The sequence below is a fragment of the Sinocyclocheilus grahami genome, unplaced genomic scaffold (assembly GCF_001515645.1).
Source record: "Sinocyclocheilus grahami isolate Dianchi unplaced genomic scaffold, SAMN03320097.WGS_v1.1 scaffold222.1, whole genome shotgun sequence".
Taxonomy (NCBI): domain Eukaryota; kingdom Metazoa; phylum Chordata; class Actinopteri; order Cypriniformes; family Cyprinidae; genus Sinocyclocheilus; species Sinocyclocheilus grahami.
In genome coordinates, this window is record NW_015505401.1 from 1,930,914 (window position 1) to 1,958,694 (window position 27,781).

General features: G+C 38.4%; 2 protein-coding genes across 3 annotated transcripts in view; one reads left to right on the forward strand and one right to left on the reverse strand.

The window, feature by feature from the left end:
- The first annotated feature begins 802 nt into the window (after positions 1-802).
- Positions 803-11,550, forward strand: LOC107596754 (probable serine carboxypeptidase CPVL). The gene is made up of 13 exons (XM_016287553.1): positions 803-911; positions 1,205-1,397; positions 1,632-1,750; positions 2,328-2,442; positions 2,649-2,707; positions 4,779-4,858; positions 4,943-5,009; positions 5,114-5,236; positions 5,442-5,573; positions 5,663-5,761; positions 5,857-6,030; positions 10,762-10,944; positions 11,292-11,550. Exons 2-13 carry the CDS (start codon positions 1,217-1,219, stop codon positions 11,394-11,396), a joined length of 1,437 nt encoding a protein of 478 aa, XP_016143039.1. The 5' UTR covers positions 803-911; positions 1,205-1,216; the 3' UTR covers positions 11,397-11,550.
- Positions 11,551-12,531: 981 nt separating this feature from the next.
- creb5b (cAMP responsive element binding protein 5b) overlaps positions 12,532-27,781 on the reverse strand; it is a 75,782-nt gene continuing 60,532 nt past the window's right edge. The window contains exons 4-8 of one of the 2 annotated variants that reach the window (XM_016287431.1): positions 24,487-24,804; positions 22,786-23,013; positions 18,501-18,609; positions 18,102-18,121; positions 15,748-15,817 (exon numbers count right to left, since the gene is read on the reverse strand). In XM_016287431.1, coding sequence (XP_016142917.1) covers positions 18,108-18,121; positions 18,501-18,609; positions 22,786-23,013; positions 24,487-24,804 — 669 coding nt within the window. In that variant the 3' untranslated portion in view covers positions 15,748-15,817; positions 18,102-18,107. Of the gene's footprint in view, positions 15,818-18,101; positions 18,122-18,500; positions 18,610-22,785; positions 23,014-24,486; positions 24,805-27,781 lie in introns of both variants that reach the window. The other variant, XM_016287430.1, reaches the window with a different exon arrangement.

A 27,781-nucleotide genomic window follows, 5' to 3' on the forward strand; every position in this document is an offset into this window, starting at 1 on the left:
GAGAAATATTAGCCTACATTTTTGGCCATTACAATTTATTACTATTCAAAAATAGCTTTTACTACAATATATTGGTCAAACTTAATATTGTTTTAAAATTGTTTAATACAGCTGATAAGGTCAAGACTTCTGGTGATGGACAGGGCAAAATCACCTTTTTGTCTTTCTCAAGCTCAAAAGATATGCCTCTTAAGTGAGCTGTGGCATGTTATACAAGACTGCTTCTTCATAAATGTCAGGTCAGAGCAAGTTTTTTTTATTGGGGCAAGTTGTCACATGTATTTGAAATATTATGAATTTATACAATTTACTCCTTTGTTGGACAAAACAGTTTGATATGTGTATGTTTAAAGAATTCTATTTGTTTTATAATTGTTTTACAATGTTTATATTTTGTAATTTATTATTTTTACCTGGTTAGATTTTGTTCAAAAGGTCATAATGGACTGTTTAATGGCAGGTTCCATTCTAACAACATACACTATGAAGTGTGACAACATGCCCCACTTTTGAGGAAAATTCAACATACTAACAGTAGGCATGTTCAATGGCTTTTTGTAGTCAAGACGATAACATATCTACAGAAGATGTTTTTTTAAAATAAAGCAACCCTGAGAAATAGCCTATTAACTTGGGCCTTCTCTATTACATAGCAAATGCATATTGCATAATATTGTATATTGGAAAAGTTGCTTTGTGGGTTGAGCACTGCTTCTCTCAAATGGGCCTGTAAGGGTCAGTGTTTTCAACTGAAGTTCCTTGGATTCACTGCGATCACATGACTTCGAGGCCATATAGTCATGTGACTGCAACACATTCAAAGCGTGACAACAAGCTGGTCTGTATTTACTTGTAGTTTCACATGCCGATGCAAACGGCTTCTGGATTTCTGATTGGCATCTGGCTTTAAGGTAACGCTATTATTAGTAGCAGGAAAACAAGATGTATATAAATGATCAATTATTTGATTTGGCAAGTTATCACACCTGCACATTATCTTTCCTGTTTACATATTCATAACATAATGTGCCGCGCATTATGTACGTATGTTGCTTATTTTCGATAATTCACAGACTGACAAGAGTTGTCATCTTTCTCTCATCTGATATGTTTAGGCTTGTAATAACAGGTAGCAGGTAATGCGAGCCTATTAATATCAAGATGGATCATTGTTCCCCGTGTCATATTTCTTTGCTGTCTGCAGTTAAACTCTATAATGCTGAAGGAAACGCTGAGGCTGCTGTTCCTCGGGGCTCTTCTGGAGTCTGTCAGTCCCCGGGGCTGTTCCTCGTTCTTCTGCCGGAAATCACACCGTGTGAGCGGGTCACGTTTTGGAGTTGACCCGGGCAAACCTCTGATGCTCACCCCCTATCTGGAGGAAGGCAAGATAGAAGAAGGTATGCTTGCTGTTTGTGTAGAATAATTTCAGTTCCTCTTCTTTCGTTCTTCTTTTACTTTAATTCGCTAAATAGGCTATAAGGTATTTTCCCTATTATGGAGAAGTTTGTGCGAGACTGATAGATCAGTGGAATTTACTTTGGTTGTCCACAAATTATAACTGCTGTCATAATTCACTAATGTTTCTCACCCGTATGCTAATACACTTTCTTTTTTGTATTGTGGGTTTGCAGCCAAAAAACTGAGTTTGGTGGGACCCCTTCCTGGTGCCAATGTCAAGAGTTACTCAGGATATCTCACTGTGAACAAGACTTACAACAGTAACCTTTTCTTCTGGTTCTTCCCTGCCCAGGTAATATGTTACGCACTTTTATTTTTTTAAAGGGGTCATATGATGCGATTTCACCCCTTTCGGGCTTGAAATTATGGTAAAACTGACATTAAAACTGTCTTTACATTTATTTTGAAAGATGAAGCTCGCGATTATGATAAGGGGTGTTACATTTCCGACGAGTGCTTGTGGTGTTCGGCCAGTCACAATGCACTGGGTCAGCTGGCCAATCAGAGCAGACTGTGCTTGTCGGAAGGAGGGCCTTTGAAGAAAACTAAGCGTTTGAGAGAGGCGGGGCATAGAGGACCTACAATAATGTACAGTATTTGAAAAAGAATGTGTTTTTTGGACATTAAAGCATGTCAACATATTCTGTTACACCAAATAATGATCTTTAAAAAAAGCATCATATGACCCCTTTAACACTGTACATGAACAGCAAAGATAAGACTGATCTGCTGACTGTAGCTTCTGCGTCAGTTGGCAACACTTGAGTCAGGTGTTTTCAGAAGTCGTTCACAACTAATTATATATAGTCAACACAGATTTCGATTCAGTGATGTTATTACTGCACACTTATTTATTGTAGCATGTTTAGGAGAGACCAGAGACAGCTCCGGTGCTGCTGTGGCTGCAGGGAGGACCTGGAGGCACTTCCATGTTTGGCTTGTTTGTGGAGCACGGCCCATATTTTGTACATAAGAACCTCACGTGTGAGTACAAATGCCTGTATGCTGTGTTACGTTATGTTGATGAAGATTAGCATGTTGTTTCTGTGTCTTATAAACATTGTATTATAGATGTTTTTGGGCCAGAAAGGAATTTTTATTTGCTTAATAGTGAAACCCTACACTTCAGATATCAATGTATGAAATTACCTTAAAATGTTAGAATTTAACCCTTTAATGTCGTTCTGCAGTGGGCTATAGGGATTTCCCCTGGACATCACGATACTCTGTTCTTTACATCGACAACCCGGTGAGTAGACATGTTCCGGTATTCGGTAATACAATATATCATGATAATGAACATGCACGATATTGTTATCGTGGGCACTTCAAAATACCATGAATAATTATTTATTACAAATTTTGATGAAAGCATTTTAAGAATAGTTTTCTCATTAACTTATTTTGTGTATTTGGTGTAATTGAATGTGTTTATGCGGTTTAAAGTAAAAAAAAAACATTATTTTCCACATACTGTACATTATTGTTTCTCCTCTATGCCCCGCCTTTCTGAAACGCGTCGATTTTTACAAAGCTCATCGGTCTGAAAAACCGAGGTGTGCTGTGATTGGCCAGCTATCCAGTGTGTTGTGATTGGCCGAATACCTCAAGCATGAGACGGAAATGTTACGCCCCTCACCATATTGTGATGGCGTGTCCCAGCCCGAGCGACGACACAAAAACATTAAAACCCATTACAAACGAGGCATTTGTTGCATCCAGTGGGGACATAATTACTGATTATAATGACTTATACTGTCTTTTTACGCGTTGCATTGCATCGTGCCGCGTAAACATAAAACCCTGTCTGCATTTGTGATCAGAGAAATGACAAACAACAAGTGCTAACGTTACTCCACACTGCCCAAAACTCGCGTTTGAATCATCAGTGGCAAATGATAAAAGAAAACTTACTTACGTGAGTCAGAACTGCCGGCATTTTAGTCTAACGTTACTCTCCCAGGATCAGTAAACAGTCTTCCATAAAATGTGCCGGCGATCCACAGCACTAAGTTCAAGTATTCCCTCAGCGACCAGCACGGATCAGTTGTAGGCATGACGAAGTGGATATCGTCCTCTTTTGGAAGACCAAACAAAGTAGTTTCGCTTTCACAACGAAGCACACAGCGTCTTCAGGACATGGCGGCAGCGGCAACAATACTACAGCGAGAATAAAAGTTACGCCGCCTTTCTTTGCGTGAGCAGTTGGGCGGCGTTATGCAAATCTTCCCAGATAGTGATGTAGATATGTGGGGGCGTGTTAGAACGAGCCGTTTTAGGTAGGTGTGGCTGACTCTTAACTTTTATAAAGAATATCTCTTTGGATTTGAGACTTTAGTCTTTGCAACTTTACAGATCTTCTATATGCACCAAGAGCTTGTAACACTCCAAAGAGAAAGGAAAAAATTAAATCGCATCATATGACCCCTTTAAGGCTTCATTTGTTAACAACAATTAATTCATTAGTTAACATATAAACTACCAATGAAATATTCTTCTAAAGCTTTTATATATCTTAGTTAATTTCAACATTTAATAACATGTTATTAAAATCAAAGTTGTAATTATTATTTAATGGACTTGAGCTAACATGAACTAAGTTGTATTTTTTTTTAAACAAAGAATAATAACTTCTGTAACAAATGTTGCTTTTGCTCATTGTTAATGTTAGTGCATTAACTAAGGTTAACTAATGAGACCTTATTGTCAAGTGTTACCTATTGTTCTTTATAATTCTTTTGAATTTTAATCCATTTGAAACATTAGTTTACTTTATACATTTCTTATCTATTGCTTTATTGTATTTAAATGCAATTTTTGCAACTTATTTTAATTTCATGATAATACCATGATAAAAGCTTCAGTAATTATTGCATCATGAAAATGTAATACTGTCATATGTCTACTGGTGAGTTTGGTGTATTTTAATTCTTTCAGAATTTGCTCAAGTCATTTTCACTTAATTCCTAAAAACATATTTAGGAAAATTTGTTATATTATTTTCCTTGCTTTCCATGCAATTTGAGAATATTTTTATATTTTATGTATTTATTTATTTTCTGAAATGAGGTAAAGAGCTTTGCTGCATACATCTGAGTGTCTTTATATGGAGATACATATTTTCTGTCTAAGAATATAATTATTACACACATTATTTCTTTCTTTAAGAAGGAACTGAGTAAATTAAATAAGTCACATGTATTTTATCACTTGACAGCCTTACTGCAAATATGCTAATACAGTATGTGAATCCGGTGTTTCTATGACCGGTTTTAATTTAATTATACATACTAGATGGATATTTGTCGTTTATTTTTAAGGTTGGGACAGGATGGAGTTTCACTGAGGATGACCGAGGATTTGCCCAAAACCAGGATGATGTGGGCAGAGACTTGTACAGGTACAGTGGCAAACGTTTACTGTATATCTAAGACAACGTGAGATGTATGTGATAAATATTAGGGTTTTTTTGTCCCCTCCGCAGTGCCCTGACTCAGTTCTTCCAGATATTCAGTGCATTCCAGTCTAATCCGTTCTACGCTACAGGCGAGGTGAGGAACTGGACTTCATTTTGGATTGATGCAATCAGAATCCTACTCCCTTGTACAGTCAAAATACTGTGCTGTTAACTATATTTAACATTTAAAATCCATAGTCATATGCAGGAAAGTATGTTCCAGCAATTGGCTACTACATCCATAAGAACAATCCCTCTGCTAAAGTGAAGATCAACTTCAAAGGAGTGGCCATTGGAGATGGTCTGTGTGACCCTGAACTGGTGAATGAAAATTATATTTTCTTTTTTATAAACCCATCAGATGCCAGATAATTATAATTCACCAAAGTGCTATAGGCGCTATAAACATGACAGTATGACTTTCTGTAAAGCTTCTTTGAAATAATATGTATTGTGAAAAGCACTTGACTTTGACTTTTGTTCGTATAATATGGACTTTGATCTCTCTAATCCACTTTCGTCTCAGATGCTCGGAGGTTATGCAGATTTCCTTTATCAGACGGGTCTGGTGGATGAACTGCAGAGGCTGCATGTGCAGATGCAGACAGAAGCAGGAGTCAAACTCATCCAGGAGCAGAGATGGGTGGAGGCCTTTCAGGTGAGTATGATAAACCAGGACACCCTGCGCCTGTGACACTGGGGCTTCTTTATTACCTCCGTTCTGAAAACATCTCGTCTCTCCGTCAGGTTTTTGACAGCTTACTGAATGGTGATCTTACTCCTTACCCCTCATACTTCCAAAACGTCACTGGTTGCACTAACTACTTCAACTACATGCAGTGTCAGGTACCCACACATTTCATTACAAGCAAATGGATGGGAATAAGGTGTTCTTGATTTGAATGGCTAGTTGTCTCATTATGTGTTTTTTCCCTAAACAGGAACCTCCAGACCAGGAGTACTTTTCTGCGTTTGTGACTCTGCCAGATGTTCGACGTTCCATCCATGTTGGAAATCTTACATTCCATGACGGCTCAGATGTTGAGAAGCATCTGCGTCAGGATGTCATGAAGTCCATCAAACCCTGGTTGGGCATCCTCATGGACAACTATAGAGTGAGGAAACAATTTCATTGATTGGGTTGGGAATTTTATGGCCTTTGTTAAATGACATAACTCTTTAATCATATTAATCCTTAGGTTTAGGGATGTGCAATATATTGCTACCATATTGATTATGGGACAAAATTGGAGGGTTTTGTTTATCAGCTGATGTTTATCAATTTCTTCTATTTTAAATTATATTATCATCTAACTCTAAAAAACACTATTTAATAGCAGAAACAATGATTTAATAAAATGGCATTAATTGAAATAAAAATAACAATTTAACGATGTAAAATCTGGTATATAAAGTAATAAGTCTGTTTTTTTAAGGAACAGTTTAATGAACCTTTAGACAAAATATTAAAAACAAATCTAAAGTTTTTTTGAGTATCAAAGCACCTCAATGTTATTCAGAGGCTCAAACTTAGCAAAACTATACAATTCAGTATTTATCCAGTCTTTTATCCAAAGCGACTTACAAATGAGGAAGCAATCAAAATCAACAAAAGAGCAATGATATACAAGTGCTATAAAGGGGTTATATGTTGCTAAAAAGAACATTACTTGGTGTAATGAAATGTTTATGCGGTTTAAAGTTAAAAAAACACATGATTTTCCACATACTGTACATTATTGTTTCTCCTCTATGCCCCGCCTTTCTGAAACGCGTCGATTTTTACAAAGCTCATCGGTCTTTGGAAGACCAAACAAAGTAGTTTTGCTTTCACAACAAAACACACGGCGGGCTAGAGTGAGCGGCGGCCGGAGGGTTAGAGTGAGCGGAGACGGGCGGGCTTGAGAACGGTGTGGCCGGCGGATTCGACGAAGGAGCGGCCGGCAGGCTTGTGGCAACCACATGTGACGGCCCCGGGCTGGACTCCGCTTCGTCCACGGTGAAAGCCGATCCGGCGATCCACAGCACGAAGTTGATCTATTCCGTGACCAGCACGGATCAGCTCTAGGCATGACGAAGCAGATATCGTCCTCTTTTGGAAGGCCAAACAAAGTAGTTTCGCTTTCACAATCGAAACACACAGCGCCTTCACGACATGGCGGCAGCAACAATACTACAGCGAAAATAAAAGTTACACCTTTCTTTGCGTGAACATTTCGGCGGCATTCTGCAAATCTTCCCACATCGTGACGTAGACATGTGGGGGCGTATTCGAATGAGCTGTTTCAGGTAGGCGTGGTTGACTTAACTTTTATAAAGAATATCTCTTCGGATTTGAGACTTTAGTCTTTGTAACTTTATAGATCTTCTTTATGCACCAAGAGCTTGTAACACTTCTAAGAGAAAGGAACCATTTTAATCGCATCATATGACCCCTTTAACGCAGTACACATAGCAAGGTTTTTTTGTTAATTGTATAATAAATGAAAAGAAAACAGATAGAATACAAAAAGATTAGAACGCAAGAGTTAGTTTTTTTTTTTTTAAGAAAACAAGCAGAAAATGAATAGAGTGCAAGTCTAAAAGTGACAAGTGTATTTTTTTTAAAGAATAGAATTAAAATAGAGAGTGCTAGAGTTAGAGGGTCAAATAAAGATGGAATATGTGTGTTTTTAGCCGATTCTTGAAGATGGCTAAGGACTTAGCTGCTCGGATTGAGTTGGGCAGGTCATATCACCAGGAGGGAACATTTAATTTAAAAGTCCGTAAAAGTGATTTTGTGCTTCTTTGGGATGGCACAATAAAGTGACGTTCACTTGCAGAATGCAAGCTTCTAGAGGGCACGTAAGTCTGAAGTAATGAATTTAGGTAAAGGGGTACAGAGCCAGTGGTGGTTTTGTGGGCAAACATCAATGCCTTGAATTTTATGCGAGCAGCTATTGGTAGCCAGTGCAAATTGATAAACAGAGGTGTAACGTGCATTCTTTTTGGCTCATTAAAAATTAATCTTGCTGCCGCGTTCTGGGTTAATTGTAAAGGTCTGATAGAACTGGCTGGAAGACCTGCCAAGAGAGCACTGCAATATTCCAGCCTGGACAGAACAAGAGCTTGAACAAGGAGTTGTGAAGCATGTTCCGAAAGAAAGGGCCTGATCTTTTTGATGTTGAATAAAGCAAATCTGCAGGAACGGACAATTTTAGCAAAGTGGTCTGAGAAAGTAAGCTGATCATCAATCATAACTCCAAGGTTTCTGGCTGTTTTTGAAGGAGTTATGGTTGATGTGCCTAACTGGATGGTGAAATTGTGATGAAACGATGAGTTTGCTGGAACCACAAGCAGTTCTGTCTTGGCAAGGTTGAGTTGAAGGTGATGGTCCTTCATCCAGCAAGAAATGTCTGTTAGACAAGCTGAGATGTGATCAGCTATCGTTGGATCATCAGGATGGAATGAGAGGTAGAGTTGAGTGTCATCAGCATAGCAGTGGTATGAAAAGCCATGTTTCTGAATGACAGAACCTAATGATGCCATGTAGACAGAGAAGAGAAGTGGTCCAAGAACTGAGCCCTGAGGCACCCCAGTTGTTAGATGTTGCGATTTGGACACCTCACCTCTCCAAGATACTTTGAAGGACCTATCTTGGTAAGACTCAAACCACTGGAGTGCGGTTCCTGAGATGCTTTGAGCCTGTCAAAATGTTGAGGGAAAAACACCAGTGTGAAGGGATATGTTAATGATGTGAGTGAGTGCAGGTACAACTACAGGAGAAATGGCTTGAAGGAGATGAGATGGAATAGGATCAAGCGGACAAGTAGTAGGATGATTAGAAAGGATGAGTTTGGAGACTTCTGCTTTAGTGAGTGAAGAGAAGGATGTGAATGAGTGTATGTTTTCTGGTAAGATGCGCTTGACAGATTGTGGTGTGGAAAACTGTGCACTGATGTTTTTAATTTTATTAATGAAAAACGTGGAGGAGGAAGTGATCCGAGGTGTGCAGTGGAGTAACCAGTACATGATCAGTGGGGCAGTGTCGTGTGTAAATAATGGTGCATTCAAGTCATGTCGGATAGATCGTATTTACGAGTTGAACGCACATGAATGCCACCACAAAGTCGTTATTACGAGTGGGAAACTCAAAATTTTCTTTAAGCCCCGAGTTTCCGAGTTGGAGTAGTGTCAGTGAGAAACATGGTGGAATCGATGGATGCAACGTCTGTAGTTGGCGGTAAATTTGTTTAAATTGATAGTTTAGTTGTCCTATAAACTTAAATTGGTCATGTTCTTGTTACGCAGCTAGTTAAAGAAATCCAAGTAAAAAAATGCTATAATTTTTGCACCTACAGGTGAAAAATATTTTGATTTGCCATGTTGCATTTAGCTAACAGCTTTTTTTAATCTCTGTATTTTAGCGTTTGTTGAAGATGAAAATCAGTTAGACTGGGATCCTGATCTAAAAAAAATATTAAAAACGCAAAACAAACCTGATGCGAATTCTTTGCTCTTCATTTTCTATAAGCAGTTAACAGACCCTGTTGTATTTTCTTGTAATTTATTAAAAGAATGTACACTGCCATCTTGTGCCGACTAAACTGACTTGAACGCACCTGACATCGTAATTACGACTTGTCAACTCGTAAGTACGAACGTCCCAGGAGGACTTGAACGCAGCATATGGTCCAGTTGGTTGCCTGATTTGTGAGTAGCAGTAGTTGACACTCGGTTGAGATCAAAAGAGGCAAGCAGAGTGTGGAAGTCTGCAGCCTGAGGTTTATCTAGGTGGATGTTGAAGTCTCCAAGCATAACTAGGGGAGTACCATCCTCAGGAAAGGTTGAGAGCAGTGCATCTAATTCATCCAAGAAGTTACCTAGTGGTCCTGGGGGTCGATAAACGACTACAAAATGGATTTTAAGAGGGTAGGTAATAGTAACTGAATGAGATTCAAAGGAGCTGTTGATACCCAAAGATGGTAAAGGATTAAATTTCCAGTCATTAGAGATAAGCTGACCAGTACCTCCACCTCTTCCAGAGTGGGAAAATTAGAAATTATTGGAGAGTGTAGCAGTGTCCTCTGGTTTGATCCAAGTCTCTGTCAGGGCCGTGAGATTTAGCGTTGAATGACTAATAATAGAAGTAATGAAATAGGCTTTGTTCACAGCAGACTGGCAATTCCAGGGACCAAATGAAAAATAAAGTAGTGTATTAGCAGACATAGGCAAAGTGTGCAGGTTGTTAGGATTGTGCTGCCTACAGTGTGTGAAACGTGGTTTGCGAGTGGTAGTGATAGTAGGGATCTGGAAAAACATAGTAAGAATTGGTTTTACTTATATCCCTTGCCGGTGTCCCTGCCCGGTGGAGTCGCACGGTAGAGTCGATGGTCTTCACAGGAGGAGGGCTTAACAGGAGGGCTGCCTCGACCACTGCCGCGGTATACTAACCTTTTTTTATACCCGTCGGACAAAACGGAAATTGAATTCAGCTGAACACACTTTACTGTTTATCACAACAAAGGTCTAAGCAAGCGCACGACACTGACAAGGTATGCGATAGAGTACGAGACCAAACGCATCTTCAGCACGTCACTATTAGTATTATTGATTAGCTGGCACTCTATAATAATAAGTCCTAGTAAAATATTGAAATGCTTATTTTTATGATCAAAGCTTTGTAGTTTTTATTTTGTGGAGCAAAACATAATGCAAAGCAATACAATGATAACTGAGAGATGTACAAATAACTGTTCAAATTTTTAACATGACTTTTCTTTAAAAAATGATATGTAGGAAGTTGCTTCCGTCCAGAACTCTCTCTTTGGATTAATTTGTGGTATGGATCTGATCGTCTGTTCAAGGTGTTGATCTACAGTGGACAGCTTGATGTCATCGTTGCAGCCCCTCTGACTGAGCGCTTCCTGCCCACTGTGAACTGGTCTAAAGCGGACGAGTATAAAAAAGTAGAGCGCTTCCACTGGAAGGTCCAGCCTAGTGATACTGAAGTGGCAGGTTACGTACGACAAGTGGGAGAGTTCTTTCAGGTGAGGGTTCACAGTACTGCTAGATCAATAATTTTAATTTATCAACCAATATATGATCTAATTTTGAAATGATCATCATTAACTGAATCCATACCTATTCTGTCTATTGTTAGTTCCAAAATCTGCTTACATCCTCATCAGTAGATAATAATTTTTAATAACTATAATAATTTTGGCAAATGTATTTAAATAATGTGTCAAATAAATGTTACATTTAATACTATTATTATTATTATTATAAAAAACATTTGCTGTAATTACGTTGGTTTATGCCAATGTATACCAATTGGAAAAAATACATTCATGACATGGTCACTCATAACAAATTTCTTTTTTCTTCTCTGTAGGTAATTGTCAGGGGAGGCGGGCACATTTTGCCTTATGATCAACCAGAGAGATCATTTGACATGATTGACAGATTCCTTTCTACAGATGGATTCTCGTCACATTGATACACTAAACTCATATTGAATGTAAAGTGACCACTGAATGAATCATTGTTCAGTTGTGTAATGTGTTTTTCAATGCAAAAGTTTGTGTGCTATTATGAAAAGAGTTGGGGGGTTATATTTTTATTGGACTATGTGTTAAGTGTAGGGGCTATGTTTTTATTGTACATGATCAGTTTTTGATTAAAGTATGACTTTAGTATAATGTACTACTTTTATTTTGTCTTTTAATTTTGAATCCATAAGGTTATTTTTTTTATATAAATACAGCAACAAAAGCTGTAACACTTTATTGTAAGGACCAATTCTCACTATTAACTAGTTGCTTATTATCATGCATATTACTAGGATATTGTCTGTTCATTAGTACTTATAAAGTAAAGTTAATTGATAATGATTTTTTTTTCATAAACTGGCATTATTTTGATGACATTTTAAATATTATAATATTTCTCATCCAGAGAACATAATGGCATTATAAAAGACCTTTTAAAGGCTTAAACCTAATTACTCGGCAGGCATTTTATATCTTTGTATAAAAGGTATAAATTTGTCTATTGAAGGGTTCTGCCCCAGTGACAAGTTGTTGTGTACAGGTACATCTTTCTTGCACATTTGTTTCTAAACATGTATGTGACAGTATTTTTATCAATGTTTTTAGTGCATAAATATTGAGCAAAATAAATGCTCATTTAAATTCAGTGATTTTTTTTTGTAAGTTCTATTTGCTACTTTACATTTGTAATGCACAATGTGTGTGTGTCTGTATCAAAATCCTTATTGGACAGATCTGTCCACCAGAGGTCCCTATTAAATAATCAAATAAAAATTGAACTTTTATGATTGTCACCTTCAGATGTACTCAAGTTCTAGATTAAATGCAAAACAGGGAAAGAATGTAAAAAGCAATACTTAAATTCACAACTACTGTAATCTTATAGTTTCAATTTAAACAATCATAATTTGGCAGAGCTTTGTTAAAGAACAAGTGCTTTATTTTCATATTGTAATATAGCTGTAGTGATCTCACATCTGTACATCTGCATAAACACAAACTGTTCAAGGCATTAATAAACATAAAATATACAAAGTTATGCAAGCGTGTGTGAATTCATGATTAACACCAAAATGAGTCCGAAACAAAACAGTGTCCACAATAAAACACTTATAATTAGTCTTTACAAAAAAGCTAAACAATGTCAAGGCCTTAAAGTTCAACCTGAATTGAAAATAAATGCAATGATATCAAGGTATTACTAAGGACTGACATTCCTCTCTATGTGAGTACTTAAGACATATTCAGGCACATAGTGACATTTGGAAAGCAGTATGAAGATTGGTCTCTAGATCAGTACCTGCGTAGAAATAGTAAATTGCTACATTTTCGCATCGGAGAGAAACAAAAGCGGAGCAAATTGTGTCATTACTTGCAATTAGACAAGGAAAATGCGACTAAAGTCCGTGACACACCAAGCCAACAGTCGGCCGTCTGCCAATGTCAGTTCCACACCGTCACCACTAGTCGGACCCTGTCTGTGTCTTTTTGGCCAATTAAGCATGTTAAATTAGTCTCAGGGAGTCGGTGAGAAAGATCACTCTGATTGGCCAACTCAATCTCACAGCAATTCGTAGATATTTTACTAGGTGGCTAATTATTATGAATTCTTACAACCTCACTAGTACGAATTTGTACATTTTGTGAAAAATTTCATGCACATATTACGAGGTGGCAAATTCGTACGAACGACCACCCTTAACCCCGCCCCTAAACCTACCCCTCACAGAAATCATATAGAATCGAATGAATGAAGTCATACACATTTGTACATATTGGCCACCTCGTAAAGTACGTACAAATTGGTTGTGAGGTAGCGCTGGATTGGTTGCTTTGCTTAGCGAACCAGTGCACAAGAAGAAAAACAAAAGTGACGAAAGCAAGCAAACAACAAAGAGGCTGCACACAGATGGCTGTTCTAATTTCACATCTTACCTGAGCATTCTGGTATGCAAATATTTTCATAATGATATGGCAACGAAATAACATGGAATAAAGTAAATTAAAAGCACTGCTTTGTTTACGGTTTGTATATCTGTAGTTCGGTTTCCCTTTTTGAATGCAGAACACTGTTGCCAACTACTGCCACCTGCTGGTATGGAAAGTAATTTCCTTTCACGCGTATGCAGAATGTGCATACTAGCTGGCCTTTGGCTATAGCCTTTGCGGCAACTTTTTGGCCCAAACACATGCGATGGAAGATAACAACAGTCGCCTTTCATCGCCGCTAGTTCTTTAATGTTGGTTTGGTGTGTCACCGTCTTTAAGGTATTTAGGACTCAATATTTTAAAGTGACAGTGGCCATCTTTATAGCTCAACGGTCCATGATCATACACTCATGAGGTATAAGGGACATTGCCCATACATCCCTTACAAAGTTCACCTTGGAATGTTATTATTAGGGCAGTTCACACAGAATGCGTTTTCACGTTCCATTGCGTGACGTTTATTCGGGTGTGTTTCAATCAGCTCCCTAGGTTGTGAATCAGTGTATCATGCACTGGTAAGATCACTGGCTCATTACACATTGAGACACTGTTTCTGAGTTGTAAAATGCCACCATCAAAACTTCTATCGTGTAATGATATGTACTGAGTTGAGGCGGTTCAGAAAATGGGATGTATTCTCTGGTAAGGGAACACAGTAGCCATAAATGTGCCCTGGTTTTGTGGTGCATTGTGAGATTTTTTTAAGAAGCAAACATTCCAGTGCACTGGAAGGATTTGTGATTGAGACAGCCAACAAAATGGCATTGCACTGCATGTCTCTGCTCCTTGTCAAGTTGTACGAAGTGCAAACGAATCTTGAGAACCTGCCTTTTGCATTTTATAAACGCGAAAATGCATTCTTGGTGAACGGCCCCTTACAGTAATAGTAACATCTCAAAATCAACAGCACATTTCCAGAACCTTTGATGGAGCCTGGCAGTTTCCTAAGTACTATAGTCAAGTGCAGAATTTACCATGGTCCATGTCAAGAAGGAAGCCTCATATGATTTCCTAGGCACCAAACAAACCAGGACTATGAACTGGGATGTATCAAAATATATCCTATTACATTTAATCCTATTAAATTTAATTTACCTCACAGTCAGAATGCCCAAGGAAGATCTAAACAATACTTCAAGCCAAAATGAAAGCTAATTTTAAGTAGCATTTAACAATGCATTTGGCTTCAGTGGAAGTTTTCCATAGCCTCAGGTAAAGCAAAAGCTTCCAAATGTTTTCCATGGCATTATTCTGGTTCAAGATTAAATGGAGTGTTTTGAATGTGGTTGGAAGGCCCACATATGAGCACAAAACATACATAAAAATGTATTGAAGTATGTGCGTAATACTTAGTCCACTCGCTGATCCGAAACAGATACCGAAATGAACTGCCAGTAGAAGTAATATGCAAACTAGCCCAGGGGTAGATCTGAGTAGAAGTTACACCAGCTTAAAATGAAACAGCTGATGGTGTCTTCTGAAACGTTCGAACGCCAAGTGAGATGTCTTCCTGGTGCAACACTATTGCAGCTGTGATCTCGCCACTCTGGTAATACTCCGAAATCTCACACATGTTCAGCAGGGCATATGATCACAGAAGCCGGTGTGAGCTTGATAAATGCATTCCATTTACATGATCTGTACCATCTTAGGAGTGAAAGCTGTTTTGTTTTACGAAGATAACTTTTGAAATTATATCTGAAATGACAGGCGCTAATAGGTTGAACTTAATCTGATCTAGATTCTGGTCCGAGCGAGCAAGTGAAGACAATCAGATTGCTGAGCATGTCAGAGATTCATATTGCTTCAGGTTACTTTCATTAGGAACTCCCAATGGAGACTGACCTTCCTAATTTATCCTTTTGAATTTGATAAAAAGGGGAATGTGAGAGTAATTGTTATAACAATAAACAGAAAGGAAAAGGACAGCATCTTTTTGGCAATGGAAAATTCATAGCAAAAGCTATCCAGCTATCTGAATTCTGTAATTTGTAAAGGCAGTGGTCCAGTAGTAATCCAGGAACAGATGTAACTGTTGCGTTTCCATTAATGATGTCCTTGACAAGTGAGATGGTGCCCGATGATTTATGCAGACTCCCTATGCAGACACAGAACTAAACAAAATGGTAATCAGTTTACATTTACAAATCACAAACAGAATAATAAGCTGCCACAGAGGCACAGAGGTGTGTGTGTCTGCCCAGAATTTGCAGTAGGGATGTCCAGCGTGGTGGGGGGCGTCAGGGGTGGAGTCTCTAGTGGATGGAGTTAATATCTGTGCGGTGATTGGGTGCTGTGCTGGAGGTGGTGATGGTATTGTGCTGGATGACTTGCTGCTGGGTTACAGGGGTGGGACTTCTTGCCGGACTGCTCTCTGGACCTGAGGGACAATAGGAGAGATGAAGATGTCTGGTTGCGTCCATTCAGATGTCTCTCTGTCTCTCAGTCCATCTTTCCTTCATCTGTCCATCTGTCGTTTTAGCCTGTTTGTCCATCCATGCATCCATTCATGTCTATCTGTCCATTCATCCATCCATATGTGACCCTGGACCACAAAACCAGTCGTAAGTAGCACGGCTATATTTGTAGCAATAGCCAACAATACATTGTATGGATCAAAATGATCAATTTTTCTTTTATGCCAAAAATCATCAGAATATTAAGTAAAGATCATGTTCCATGAAGATATTTAGTAAATTTCCTACCATAAATATATCAAAACTTAAATTTTGATTAGTAATATGCATTGCTAAGTACTTCATTTGGACAAATTTAAAGGCAATTGTGACGAGTGGGGCGGGGCCGAGAGCCGTGGGAATGGAGCGAGGCCGGTGGAGTAAATGATAATGAGCGAAACCTGCGCCACTCACCGGTCTCGAGTCCCACGGAGGAGCTCCGGAAAGATAAAAGGAGGAGTAACGACAGTGAAGGACGAGAGAGGACCAGGCCTGGATTTTACGTTGTTCTTATATTATGTTTTATGTGGCAGTCGTCCGTGAGGAGCTGCCGTTTTTACTTTCGTTTTGTGTTCGTTCACTTGTTTATTAAAGTTTTGTGTTTAAATGTTCGCCGGTTCCCGCCTCCTTCTTCCCAATCTATGAACTTTGTTACAGCGATTTTCTCAGTATTTTGATTTTTTTGCACCCTCAGATTCCAGATATTCAAATAGTTGTCTCTCAGCCAAATATTGTCCTAACAAACCATACATCAATTGAAAGCTTAATTATTCAGCTTTCAGATGATGTATAAATCTTAATTTCAAGAAATTGACCCTTATGACTGGTTTTGAGGTCCAGGGTCATATATGTCTGTCTATCTGTCCATCCATCAATATGTCTACCTGTCCATCCATCAATATGTCTACCTGTCCATCCATCAATATGTCTACCTGTCCATCCATCAATATGTCTACCTGTCCATCCATCAATATGTCTACCTGTCCATCCATCAATATGTCTACCTGTCCATCCATCAATATGTCTACCTGTCCATCAATCTGTCTATTCATCCCATTCATGCATTCATTCATTTGTCCATTCATCCATTTATCCATCCGTATCTCTATCTGTCCATCCATCCATTCCTTATATGTCCATTCATCCATCCATCCACCCATGCATTCACCTATTGATATGTCTATCCATCCATCCATCCATCTACCTATCGATATGTTTATCCATCCATCCACCCATCCATATGTCTGTCTATCTGTCCATCCATCAATATGTCTACCTGTCAATCAATCTGTCTATTCATCCCATTCATGCATTCATTCATTTGTCCATTCATCCATCCATATCTCTATCTGTCCATCCATTCATTCCTTATCTGTCCATTCATCCATCCATCCACATGTCTGTCTATCTCTCCATCCATCAATATGTCTACGTGTCCATCAATCTGTCTATTCATCCCATTCATGCATTCATTCATTTGTCCATTCATCCATCCATATCTCTATCTGTCCATCCATTCATTCCTTATCTGTCCATTCATCCATCCATCCACATGTCTGTCTATCTCTCCATCCATCAATATGTCTACGTGTCCATCAATCTGTCTATTCATCCCATTCATGCATTCATTCATTTGTCCATTCATCCATTTATCCATCCGTATCTCTATCTGTCCATCCATCCACTCCTTATCTGTCCATTCATCCATCCATCCATCCATCCATCCACCCACCCATGCATTCACCTATTGATATGTCTATCCATCCATCCATCCATCTACCTATCGATATGTTTATCCATCCATATGTCTGTCTATCTGTCCATCCATCCATAGATATGTCTATCTGTCCATCCATCCATCAATCTGTCTGTCTGTCCATTCATTCATCCATCCATCCAATCATCCATCAATCCATCCATCTGTCTGTCTGTCTATTCGTCCATCCATACATCCATCAATCTGTCTATTCGTCCATCCATCCATTTATCCAGCCATATGCCTGTCTTTCTGTCCGTCCGTCCATCCATCCATCCATCCATCCATCCATCCATATGTCTGTCTTTCTGTCCGTCCGTCCATCCATCCATCCTCTGTCTATTTGTCCATCCATCTGTCTGTCTGCCTGTCTATTCGTCCATCCATCCATCCATCTATTTATTTGTCCATCCATCCGTATATAGTTTAGGAAAAACAACTGAGATATTTACGAGATCTCATTTGTGATTTCCTATGAGAAGACAGGACAATAATGTGAAAATAACAAACACCACATTGAGATGAATATTTAAATATTCACAACTTCATTCATTATTGATGAATTTAGAAGTTTAAGAAGACAGGGAGTGTACATCACCTGAAGACGTTTACTTCAAAGAGAAAATGGAAACAATATTTCTGCATCATAAACACTGCTAGGCAACTGGTTTGTCAGTGACTGAGAAAGTGAGCGTTTTTGCCCTCCTCTATAACCAGGGAGTGGCAGCCTCCATACATTTAAAAAATGTCAGGAGTATCTATATCAGTGGGTGTGTCCTACAAACAACATAGTGTATAATCGTTATTACGTAATGTCACCTCTGGCCGTGTGGGTGCATGATAGTACTCACTGAGGTAACCTTGAGAGTCTTTCTGCATGGCGGTGATGGGACAGTCCTTATGTGTCAATAAAAGCTGTTTCAGTTGTGTCACCTCGTTCTTTAGCATGGTGACCTCGTTCTGCCAACAAAAACAATGATAACATGAAACACTCACAAAAAATCCCTCAGTGATTATATGAAATTGAATAACTTATTGCTAGTGAAAGATCCAATCATACACTTTGGCTAAAGACATAAAACAAAACATAGTGTGTAGCAACAGAAATTAATCAAAACTAAATGTCCCTCATTATTTCACAGTTAAAAAGTATATTTCACAAAGTACAAGTTTCCTGGATACAATCTGTGCTGGATTTGACTGCTTAAGAGTTACTGTCTATTGAAATTCCTATGTAGTTTAAGATTAAGTTTAAGCCGTGTTTGTGACAGTTAGCCCCTATGGTTCCCTAGAATGTAAACAAATTTAAACAAAGGCACACATGTTTATGATGTCCTGTTTTTGTCATAAACCATACAATACTTAACATAATTATGACAAACATCTTGGAAAAAGGTCTCTGGTGGATGTATTGGCAGCTTCACATCAAACCTCCCAGCAGACACAATGAATTAAAGGCCAGACAAGTCTGGGTCTCATTAGAAAACCTCATAATGAACAGGCGGTGAATTCTCTGCAATTACCGTTGTGGGAAACACGAGCGTCTGATCACACAGAGTTCTTGAATTTGATTAAATGATTTAGCAGAACGATACGAAAACATGGCAGCGTTTCAGGGATGCTTGGTGGAGAAGAATCCTCGCTTTGACAGGTACCATGTTTGTGACTGTGGGATGAATATTTCACAAAAGGCAAAACAAGCCTGAACAGTGGGACTATGGGAGTGCCAGAGTGTCTATGAGCATTCTGTCCCACCTCGGCAAACTATGCAATAACAAAGAAAAACAAACACACTTAAGATGTTTTGTTCTATTGTTATGGGGAACTTGGGCTGGGTGAAATTATCTCTCACTATTTTTCAGCCTTTTGAAAATATAAAACATATCTGATCTTTTTTTTTCCCCAGAGGAACCTTAATTTCAACCAAAGCAAATTTAATTAAAAATATTTAATGCAAAAAGCAAAATACCATAAAAATGTAGCAACAATGAAGGCAAGGTTTTTTTTAACTAAATGAAAGGACAAATTATATAGAAAATGTATATACAGTATGCACCATTTATTTACACCAGTATAAAAATACATCATAATAAACAGAAATGTTTGCCTACATACAGTGGGTACGGAAAGTATTCAGACCCCCTTAAATTTTTCACTCTTTGTTATATTGCAGCCATTTGCTAAAATCATTTAAGTTAATTTTTTTTCCTCATTAATGTACACACAGCGCCCCATATTGACAGAAAAACACAGAATTGTTGACATTTTTGCAGATTTATTAAAAAAGAAAAACTGAAATATCACATGGTCCTAAGTATTCAGACCCTTTGCTCAGTATTTAGTAGAAGCACCCTTTTGATCTAATACAGCCATGAGTCTTTTTGGGAAAGATGCAACAAGTTTTCACACCTGGATTTGGGGATCCGCTGCCATTCCTCCTTACAGATCCTCTCCAGTTCTGTCAGGTCGGATGGTAAACGTTGGTGGACAGCCATGTTTAGGTCTCTCCAGAGATGCTCAATTGGGTTTAAGTCAGGACTCTGGCTGGGCCATTCAAGAACAGTCACAGAGGTGTTGTAAGGGGGTCTGAATACTTTCCGTACCCACTGTATATGTTTTTGCTAAATATACATTACCGTTGAAAAGTTTGGGTCAGTATGTTTTTTGTTTTGTTTTAATACTTTTATTCATTAAAATGATGAAAGTGACAGTAAATAATATATAATTGTATAATGTTGCAAAATATTTCTATTTCAAATATATGCCATTTTGAACATTCTATTCATCAAAAAATAATAAATACATAATAAATACACAGTTTCCACAAAATATTAAGCAGCACAACTGTTTTAAACACTGATAATAATAATAATAAATATTTATTGAGCATCAAATTAGCATATTAGAAGGATTTCTGAAGGATCAAATGACTGAAGACTGGAGTAATGGCTGCTGAAATTCAGCTTTGCCAACACAGGAATAAACATTTTTAAATCAATTTAAAATAGAAAACAGTTATTATTTATACTGTATTTTTGATCAAATAAGCTCTTGGTGAGCATGGAGAGGAGAACAATCGTACCAACCCCAAACATCTGATCATTAGTAAATATTTCAATATATGGAAATTGCCAAAAATAAACTTCAATGAACATTTTTGAGCCAGTGAATCAGTGTCTTCAACTGATTCGATTTTAGTCATGAGGCAAGAGGGTTTATAAAGTAAATTAAAAATGAATTAAAATCTTTACGATATTCAAAGTTTTGCTTAATTTTATATTGTCAGCCAAATCACAAATATCCTTACATTGCCTAACGCTAGTAGGAACTTTTGATAAGAGGGTGGTGTTGCCTAGTGGTTAAAAAGTGTAGGCTGGTAATTGAAAGGATAAAACCACACAAACTGCAACCAGTGAACCATCGACTATTGTGGCCTTGAGCGAGACAGGTTAACCTCAGCTCACTCAGACAAACAGAGAGTGAATGATGTGGCCTGATGGGGATGATCACCGTGCCCAAACCAACCAAGCTGTTCTGGTTTCATGGTTTTAGAGGGGCTTTAGACACGTGTCATCTGGTCAGACTGGACCGCCAGACGGCCGATCACCTGAACACCAGCTCAATCAGGCTTGGAGACCTGCTGAAAACCAGCTTAGACTGGGATAAGCTGTGGGTAGTGCGGGATACACTCAAACATCCTCCAAAAACAGACTTACAAGACTACACACACAATCTTTCAGGTAAATCTCCATGCAAATTCAAGGTCTACTGAGAGCCCAAATGGATGCGTACGAATGGAAACCTCTCGCAGATGAGATGTGTCGTGATGCTCAGAGGTTTTATTGGCCTACAAACCACACATTCAGCTGCAGCTGGCTGTGCTCTGGTTACTCTGTAGACCTCAATAACCCATTGACCCTGCCCTCCCCACAGCCGTCCCCGTCTGCTCTCCATCGACAGTAGCTTCAGCTGTCAAATGAATGGTGTTTATGAGCTTCTGTGGTCTAGAGTAAGCTAATATCGAGTGAAATATGAAGCCCCGCGTGAAATACATCTCAGTGTGTGTTCCAAAGTGAAGTGCGCTTTAATGCTTAAAGGGTTAGTTCACCCAAAAATGAAAATTAACCCATGATTTACTCACCCTCAAGGCATCCTAGTTGTATATGACTTTCTTCTTTCAGATGAATCTAACTGGAGTTATATTAAAAATTGTCCTTGCTCTTCCAAGCATTGCAATGGCAGTGTGTGGGGGGGGGGTGTTTTCGTTCAACAGTCCAAAAGAAGTTAAATAAAGCGCGCGCATCCATAATAAAACGTGCCTCACACAGCTCCATGAGGTGAATAAAGGCCTCCTGTAGCGAATCGGTGCATTTTTGTTAGAAAAATATACATATTTAAAACGTTATAAACACTTTTCTCTCACTTCCACTAACTGTCATGCGTGCAAGCCGCTCCGGGCAGATGACGTAGGACATATGCGTCGCGCACGCGCCTGTGAGATATACTAGTCTCACGAGTTTGTTTACAGGAGCAAAGGAAGCAAAGTTTCCTTACTTTAGCAAAGGAAAACCAGTCTCCTCTTGGCTTATATCGAAATCCTCCTACATTTTTCTTAACAAATCCTCGTTTTGTGCTTCTAATTCATGACCGGCGTTTTGTTTTGCTGTTTCTCCTCCACGCTTCCGCATTCGTCTCTAATCACCGGAGCTAATGCTACACATACATCCTACGCCATCCTCCCGGAATGGCTTCTGCCTACGACAGTTAGAGAAAAGAAGAGAGAAAAGTGTTTATAACTTTTTAAATATGGATTTTTTCTTACAAAAATGCATCTATTCTCTACAGGAGGCCTTTATTCACCCCTTGGAGCCATGTGAGGCACGTTTTATTATGGATGGATGCGCTTTATTTGACTTCTTTTGGACTGCTGAAAAAAAACACCTGCCCAGTGCCATTATAAAGCTTAGAAGAGCAAGGACAATGTTTAATATAACTCCAGTTAGATTCATCTTAAAGAAGAAAGTCATGCTTTGAGGGTGAGTATATCATGGGCTAATTTAAATTTTTGGGTGAACTAACCCTTTTAAGAACAGAGGCTTTCAGCTGAGGAGAAGTGTACGTATGAGTGAATCTGACCTGCAGCTGCATGTTGGTTTGGGTGAGCTCCTCTGCTTTCTTTTCTAGCGACATCACCCACACTTTCCTCTTCTGTCTGCAGCGTGTGGCGGCCGCGCGATTCCTCTCCAGGAACTTCCTCCGGCGCTCGTCAGGGTCTTCGTCCACGACCCGTCTACGACGACCTCCGCTGGGCGGCGGGGACTGAAGGGTCTGCGTCGGATGCATTTGCTGCGCAGCTGGAGATAACTGGGACAACATAAAGTCTAAAGTTACAATTCTTCCCTAAATTCATACATCTGGCTGCCGGCCAATCACCTGTCTAACATCTCATCACTCAGACCTCTTCAGTCAGAAACTTCCTGTCTGGGAGTTTTCTCTAAAACAACAGGTGCCCTGTACATGTGGCCCTACAGTCCTATGATGGACATCTGGGTGTGAGAAACAGCAGTGTGATTTACAGGCTGCCCCACCCTCATAAAGAGGTGTCAGGGCCCGGTTTTCCACGGCACACGTCCACTCGGACCAATACTCTACAACACCCTGAGAAACAGGGCCACTACCAGCGCACAAGACCCACAAAAAGCTTCTTTGACATATGCTTGGCAGTTGACATGTTTGCCGTCTTTAGATCATTAAAGGTTTCTGGAGGCAATGGAAAATGCAGAGGCTTTGATGGTTTGTATGTATACAGGGCCCCTTCTTTGGCTTAATAATACATTAAAGCAGAACCTTTGAATCACAAAAAGATGGATTCAGAATTTTAAATAGACAGGTTAATATTACATAAGAGTGAGAGAAAAAAAAAAGAAAAAAATAGTTTTAAAAATCTAGTTTAAAACACATACAGTAGTTCTAAGAAATGTACTCTTTATTTCATATAGTTTTGAAAACCTTTTATAATAATTTTCAACAAAAATGTGGTGAAAGTTATACGTAAGAACTGTTTTCATTTACAGCTTACATTTTCAACAACATACAGTACTGTACATTTTCCTTTCAGTTTATTTTTTAATTATTAAAAATGCTTTGCATATTATGTTAAAAGTAAAAACATTATAATTACTTCATAAATGTCATTATGCTTTTAAGACCACAAGATTTTTTTTTGTATCATATGACATTTTACAACCTGAACAAATCTTGTGTTGTCATAATTAGGTGAAAATATATGATATTTTAAGAGACGTATTGACCTTGACACACAGTCGTGAGTTTGCAGGTGTCTTTCTATGATATAATTTCCTGTTTTATTTTTTTTTCTGTGTGTTTCTGCATGTTGGTCGCACCACAACTTTGATTTGGCAGACTAAAAATTCCTTAAACATTAATAATACTTCAAGAAAACTTGAAGTGTTAGTTTGTTTATTTATTTATTTAATTAATTAATTTACCTTATTTTTTAAAATGTCATTCTTTTAATAAGGATTTGTTCTTCATTATGATATTAGGACAGTTGTACCCTGACATTTTTTATTTTATTTTCAATTACTTTTAATTTAGAAATAAAAACATAATTATTAAGAGTTTTTCTGGCAGATGTTCACAACATGGCCCCAGTTTAACTTTTTTTTCTGATGTTTCACTCTCTCAATTTATCCCAACTCAAGTAAACTCGAAAAGTTAAATTCAGCTTAACTCATCAATCTCCACATCAAATGTACTCTCCAAATATTGCAGCATTAGAACCTCAACAACTGGTTCTCCCTCCAGGTTCAGTACCTGTGAAGCAGCAGAGTGCATGGGTTGGTGTGGAGAGGTCTGATGTCCATGTGCAGGGTGCAGGTGGGGCGGGTGGGAGTTGTGGTGCCCGTGGCTTTGTGGGTGGTGATGGACGCTCTGTGCATGGCCGGGGTGGTGGTGGGCATGGTGTGGGTATCCGTGGGGCGGACCCTGCATGTGCTGGTGAGGGTGAGAGTGCAGGTGGTGGTGACTGGCCTGATCCTGCCGCGATGGCATCATCTCCATCATATGACCCATGGAGTTCATGCTGCCATTCGCCATGCCCCCTGGATGGTGGGCAAGGGCAGCTTTCAGTCTCTGAGTAGAAAAACAGGGAAAATTGTATATGTTAGTATTATGACTAGCAAGGTTCAGATTTTCCATTTAAAAATGCATTTTTTTAGTCCACTGAAAACAAAATGCACCTAGACTTTGATTAGCACATGACTAGTATACTATATGACAACTATATGACTAGTGCTTGCTGTAGCAGTTTGCAGTGTGCTTCAGAAACCCTCCACCTTCCCCAGCTCCACCTGTATAGATCTGCTACTAGGTGATTCATGTATGCTATATGGGGGTTATTTCATGTACACTCGTGGTCAGAATTATTGGCACCCTTGGTAAATATGATCAAAGAAGGCTGCGAAAATAAATCTGCATTGTTAATCATTTTGATCTTTTATTTTAAAAAATCATATAAATCTAACCTTTCATTGGAGAATAAGAATTTAAAATGGGGGGGAATATCATTATGACATAAATGTTTTTCTATAATACACATTGGACACAATTAACGGCACCCTTTTATTCAATGCTTTTTGAAACCTCCATTTGGCATAATAACAGCTCTGAGTTTTCTCCTGTAATCCCTGATGAGGTTAGAGAGCACCTGACAAGATATCAGAGACAATTCCTTCATCCAGAATCTCTCCAGACCCTTCCGATTCCCAGCTCCATGATGGTGCTTCACATAGGGTACTTTTTATCCCTGTGTGCACCAAACCCATCTTGAGTGTTTGTTGCTTAAAAGCAAATTTTTTAGTTACATCTGACCATAGAACCCAGTCCCATTTGAAGTTCCAGTCGTGTCTGACAACAGAATATGCTGGGGATTGTTTTTGGATGAGAGCATTTTCTTTTCTTGATTTTTTTTCTTGAAACCCTCCCAAACAACATGTGGTGTGCTGTTTGATTTTTTTTAGAAGTTTTCTGACCCTGAGACTCAACTATTTTCTGCAATTCTTCAGCTGTTGTTCTTGGAGAGTCTATAGCCACTCAAACTCTCCTCCTCACTGTGCATTAGGACGATATAGACACACGTCCTCTTCCAGGAAGATTTGTAACATTTTCTGTTGATTGGAACTGCTTAATTATTGCCCTGATGGTGGAAATGGGAATTTTCACTGCTCTAGCTCTTTTCTTAAAGTCACTTTCTAATTTGTGAAGCTCAATTATCTTTTGCTGCCCATCAGAAATATATTCTTTGGTTTTTCTCATTGTGATGGATGATTAAGGGAATTTGGCCTTTGTTTTCCCTCCTATTTATATTCCTGTGAAACAGGAAGCCATGGCTGGATAATTTCATGTTCATAATCACCCTGGTGTGCTCGAAATTGTAAATATGAATGGGAATATACTTCACAGATATTTTACTCATAAGAATTTCTAGGGGTGCCAATAATTGTGTCCAACGTGTATTTGAGAAAAAACATTTATTTCATAATGAGATTTTCCCCCATTTTCAACTGTTTTAGTTCAATGAAATGTTAGATATTTGTGAATTTTTTTAAATAAAAGATCAAAATGATTAACAATGCAGATTTATTTTCACAACCTTCTTTGATCATATTTACCTAGGGTGCCAATAATTCTGACCACGACTGTATGTTAAATTTGCAGCCGCAGTATTTCTTGCTCACAGCTGCATGTTGTGGATGTATTGGCAGTAGCAAGTCTCGGTACTTGCTCTGCCGCAGCAGCAGCGTAGCAGATTATATTCGAAGTCCAAACACATTAACATTGTCATGTACATTACCATGCCAATCCCTCTGAGAGTTGTCATATGACAGAAATATTATTATTATTAAGAATATTACATTAAATTTTCTTACCCTATTGGCAATTTTTTTATCTATCTAAATTTAAAATTGTAATAAAATAAATTAAATATAGTGGGAAAACATACAAATTTTAAAACAATATTTTTTCTGTTTAAGCATAAATTAAAATAAATTGAATGAGGTTTATTATACAATTTTGCTTCCAAAGAAAATTAATGTTTCTTTTTTAAGGGTGATTACCTGGAAAACAAGATAAAATACTGATTCATTTAAATTTCAGTGAACGTGACAAAACATGACTGTCTATTGAGTTGACAAGTGAATGATTCTACTTTTTCCCATAGATTAAATGTGACCACTCGCCCACTTTGTGACGTACATGAATGTCCGAACTAAACCCGTCACTCCCATTTACCCTCTCACCCACACACCTACACACCCAAGCACACTATTCCACTATCTGTCGTCACTGTCTAAGAGCTTCATCTGAAGAACGGGCCCACAGCGCGGTGCAGGTCTGGCAGCGAGAGGGCCCTGGGGACTCTCTCCCCCGATTTGCCCATTTCCCCTTCAGCCTACGCTCTGTTGCTTCAACCGTGTGGTCTACTTAAGCTTTCACCCAGGGCTGGTCTTGATAAAAATACCCTGCAGTTGTACTTTTGGCATACTAATCTGGTATATTTAAAGTACTAAAGGTATTTATTTAAAGTAAAGTAATAATAAAAGTTAAATAAAGTGCTAAATTGGAAAAACTAATTTTGTACTTAATGCACATTAATTGTGAAACTAAAGATATGCTGAAGTATATTTGATTGTGCCCAAGTGGAACTATTGCAAGTATACTTCAGGCACACTTTAAATTTCTTGCATTTAAAGACCGATATTATTCAAAGATCATGCAATCCTCATCAACAGTGACATTAAAACACATTTTAGGCCTAATAATAAATGCATTTTAAATATATTACTTTTTTTACTAGGCTGGGATTTATAAATTGCCTAAAATGTCCACTTTTAGTTTTGTTTTCCTATTGACGTGCTTTGTACAGTCCTCATACATTATATTTACACGTATTACATTGCTTTGACCTTTCTCTGTAGATCTCACCTTCTCGCACGCCACGATTGGTCGATTATGTACAATGCCTGCATGCTATTGGTCAAGCTACTTTTAAGTCATTACCTTCAGTAAGTATGAAAACAATAAGAAAACAAAGCCAAAACACTGGACA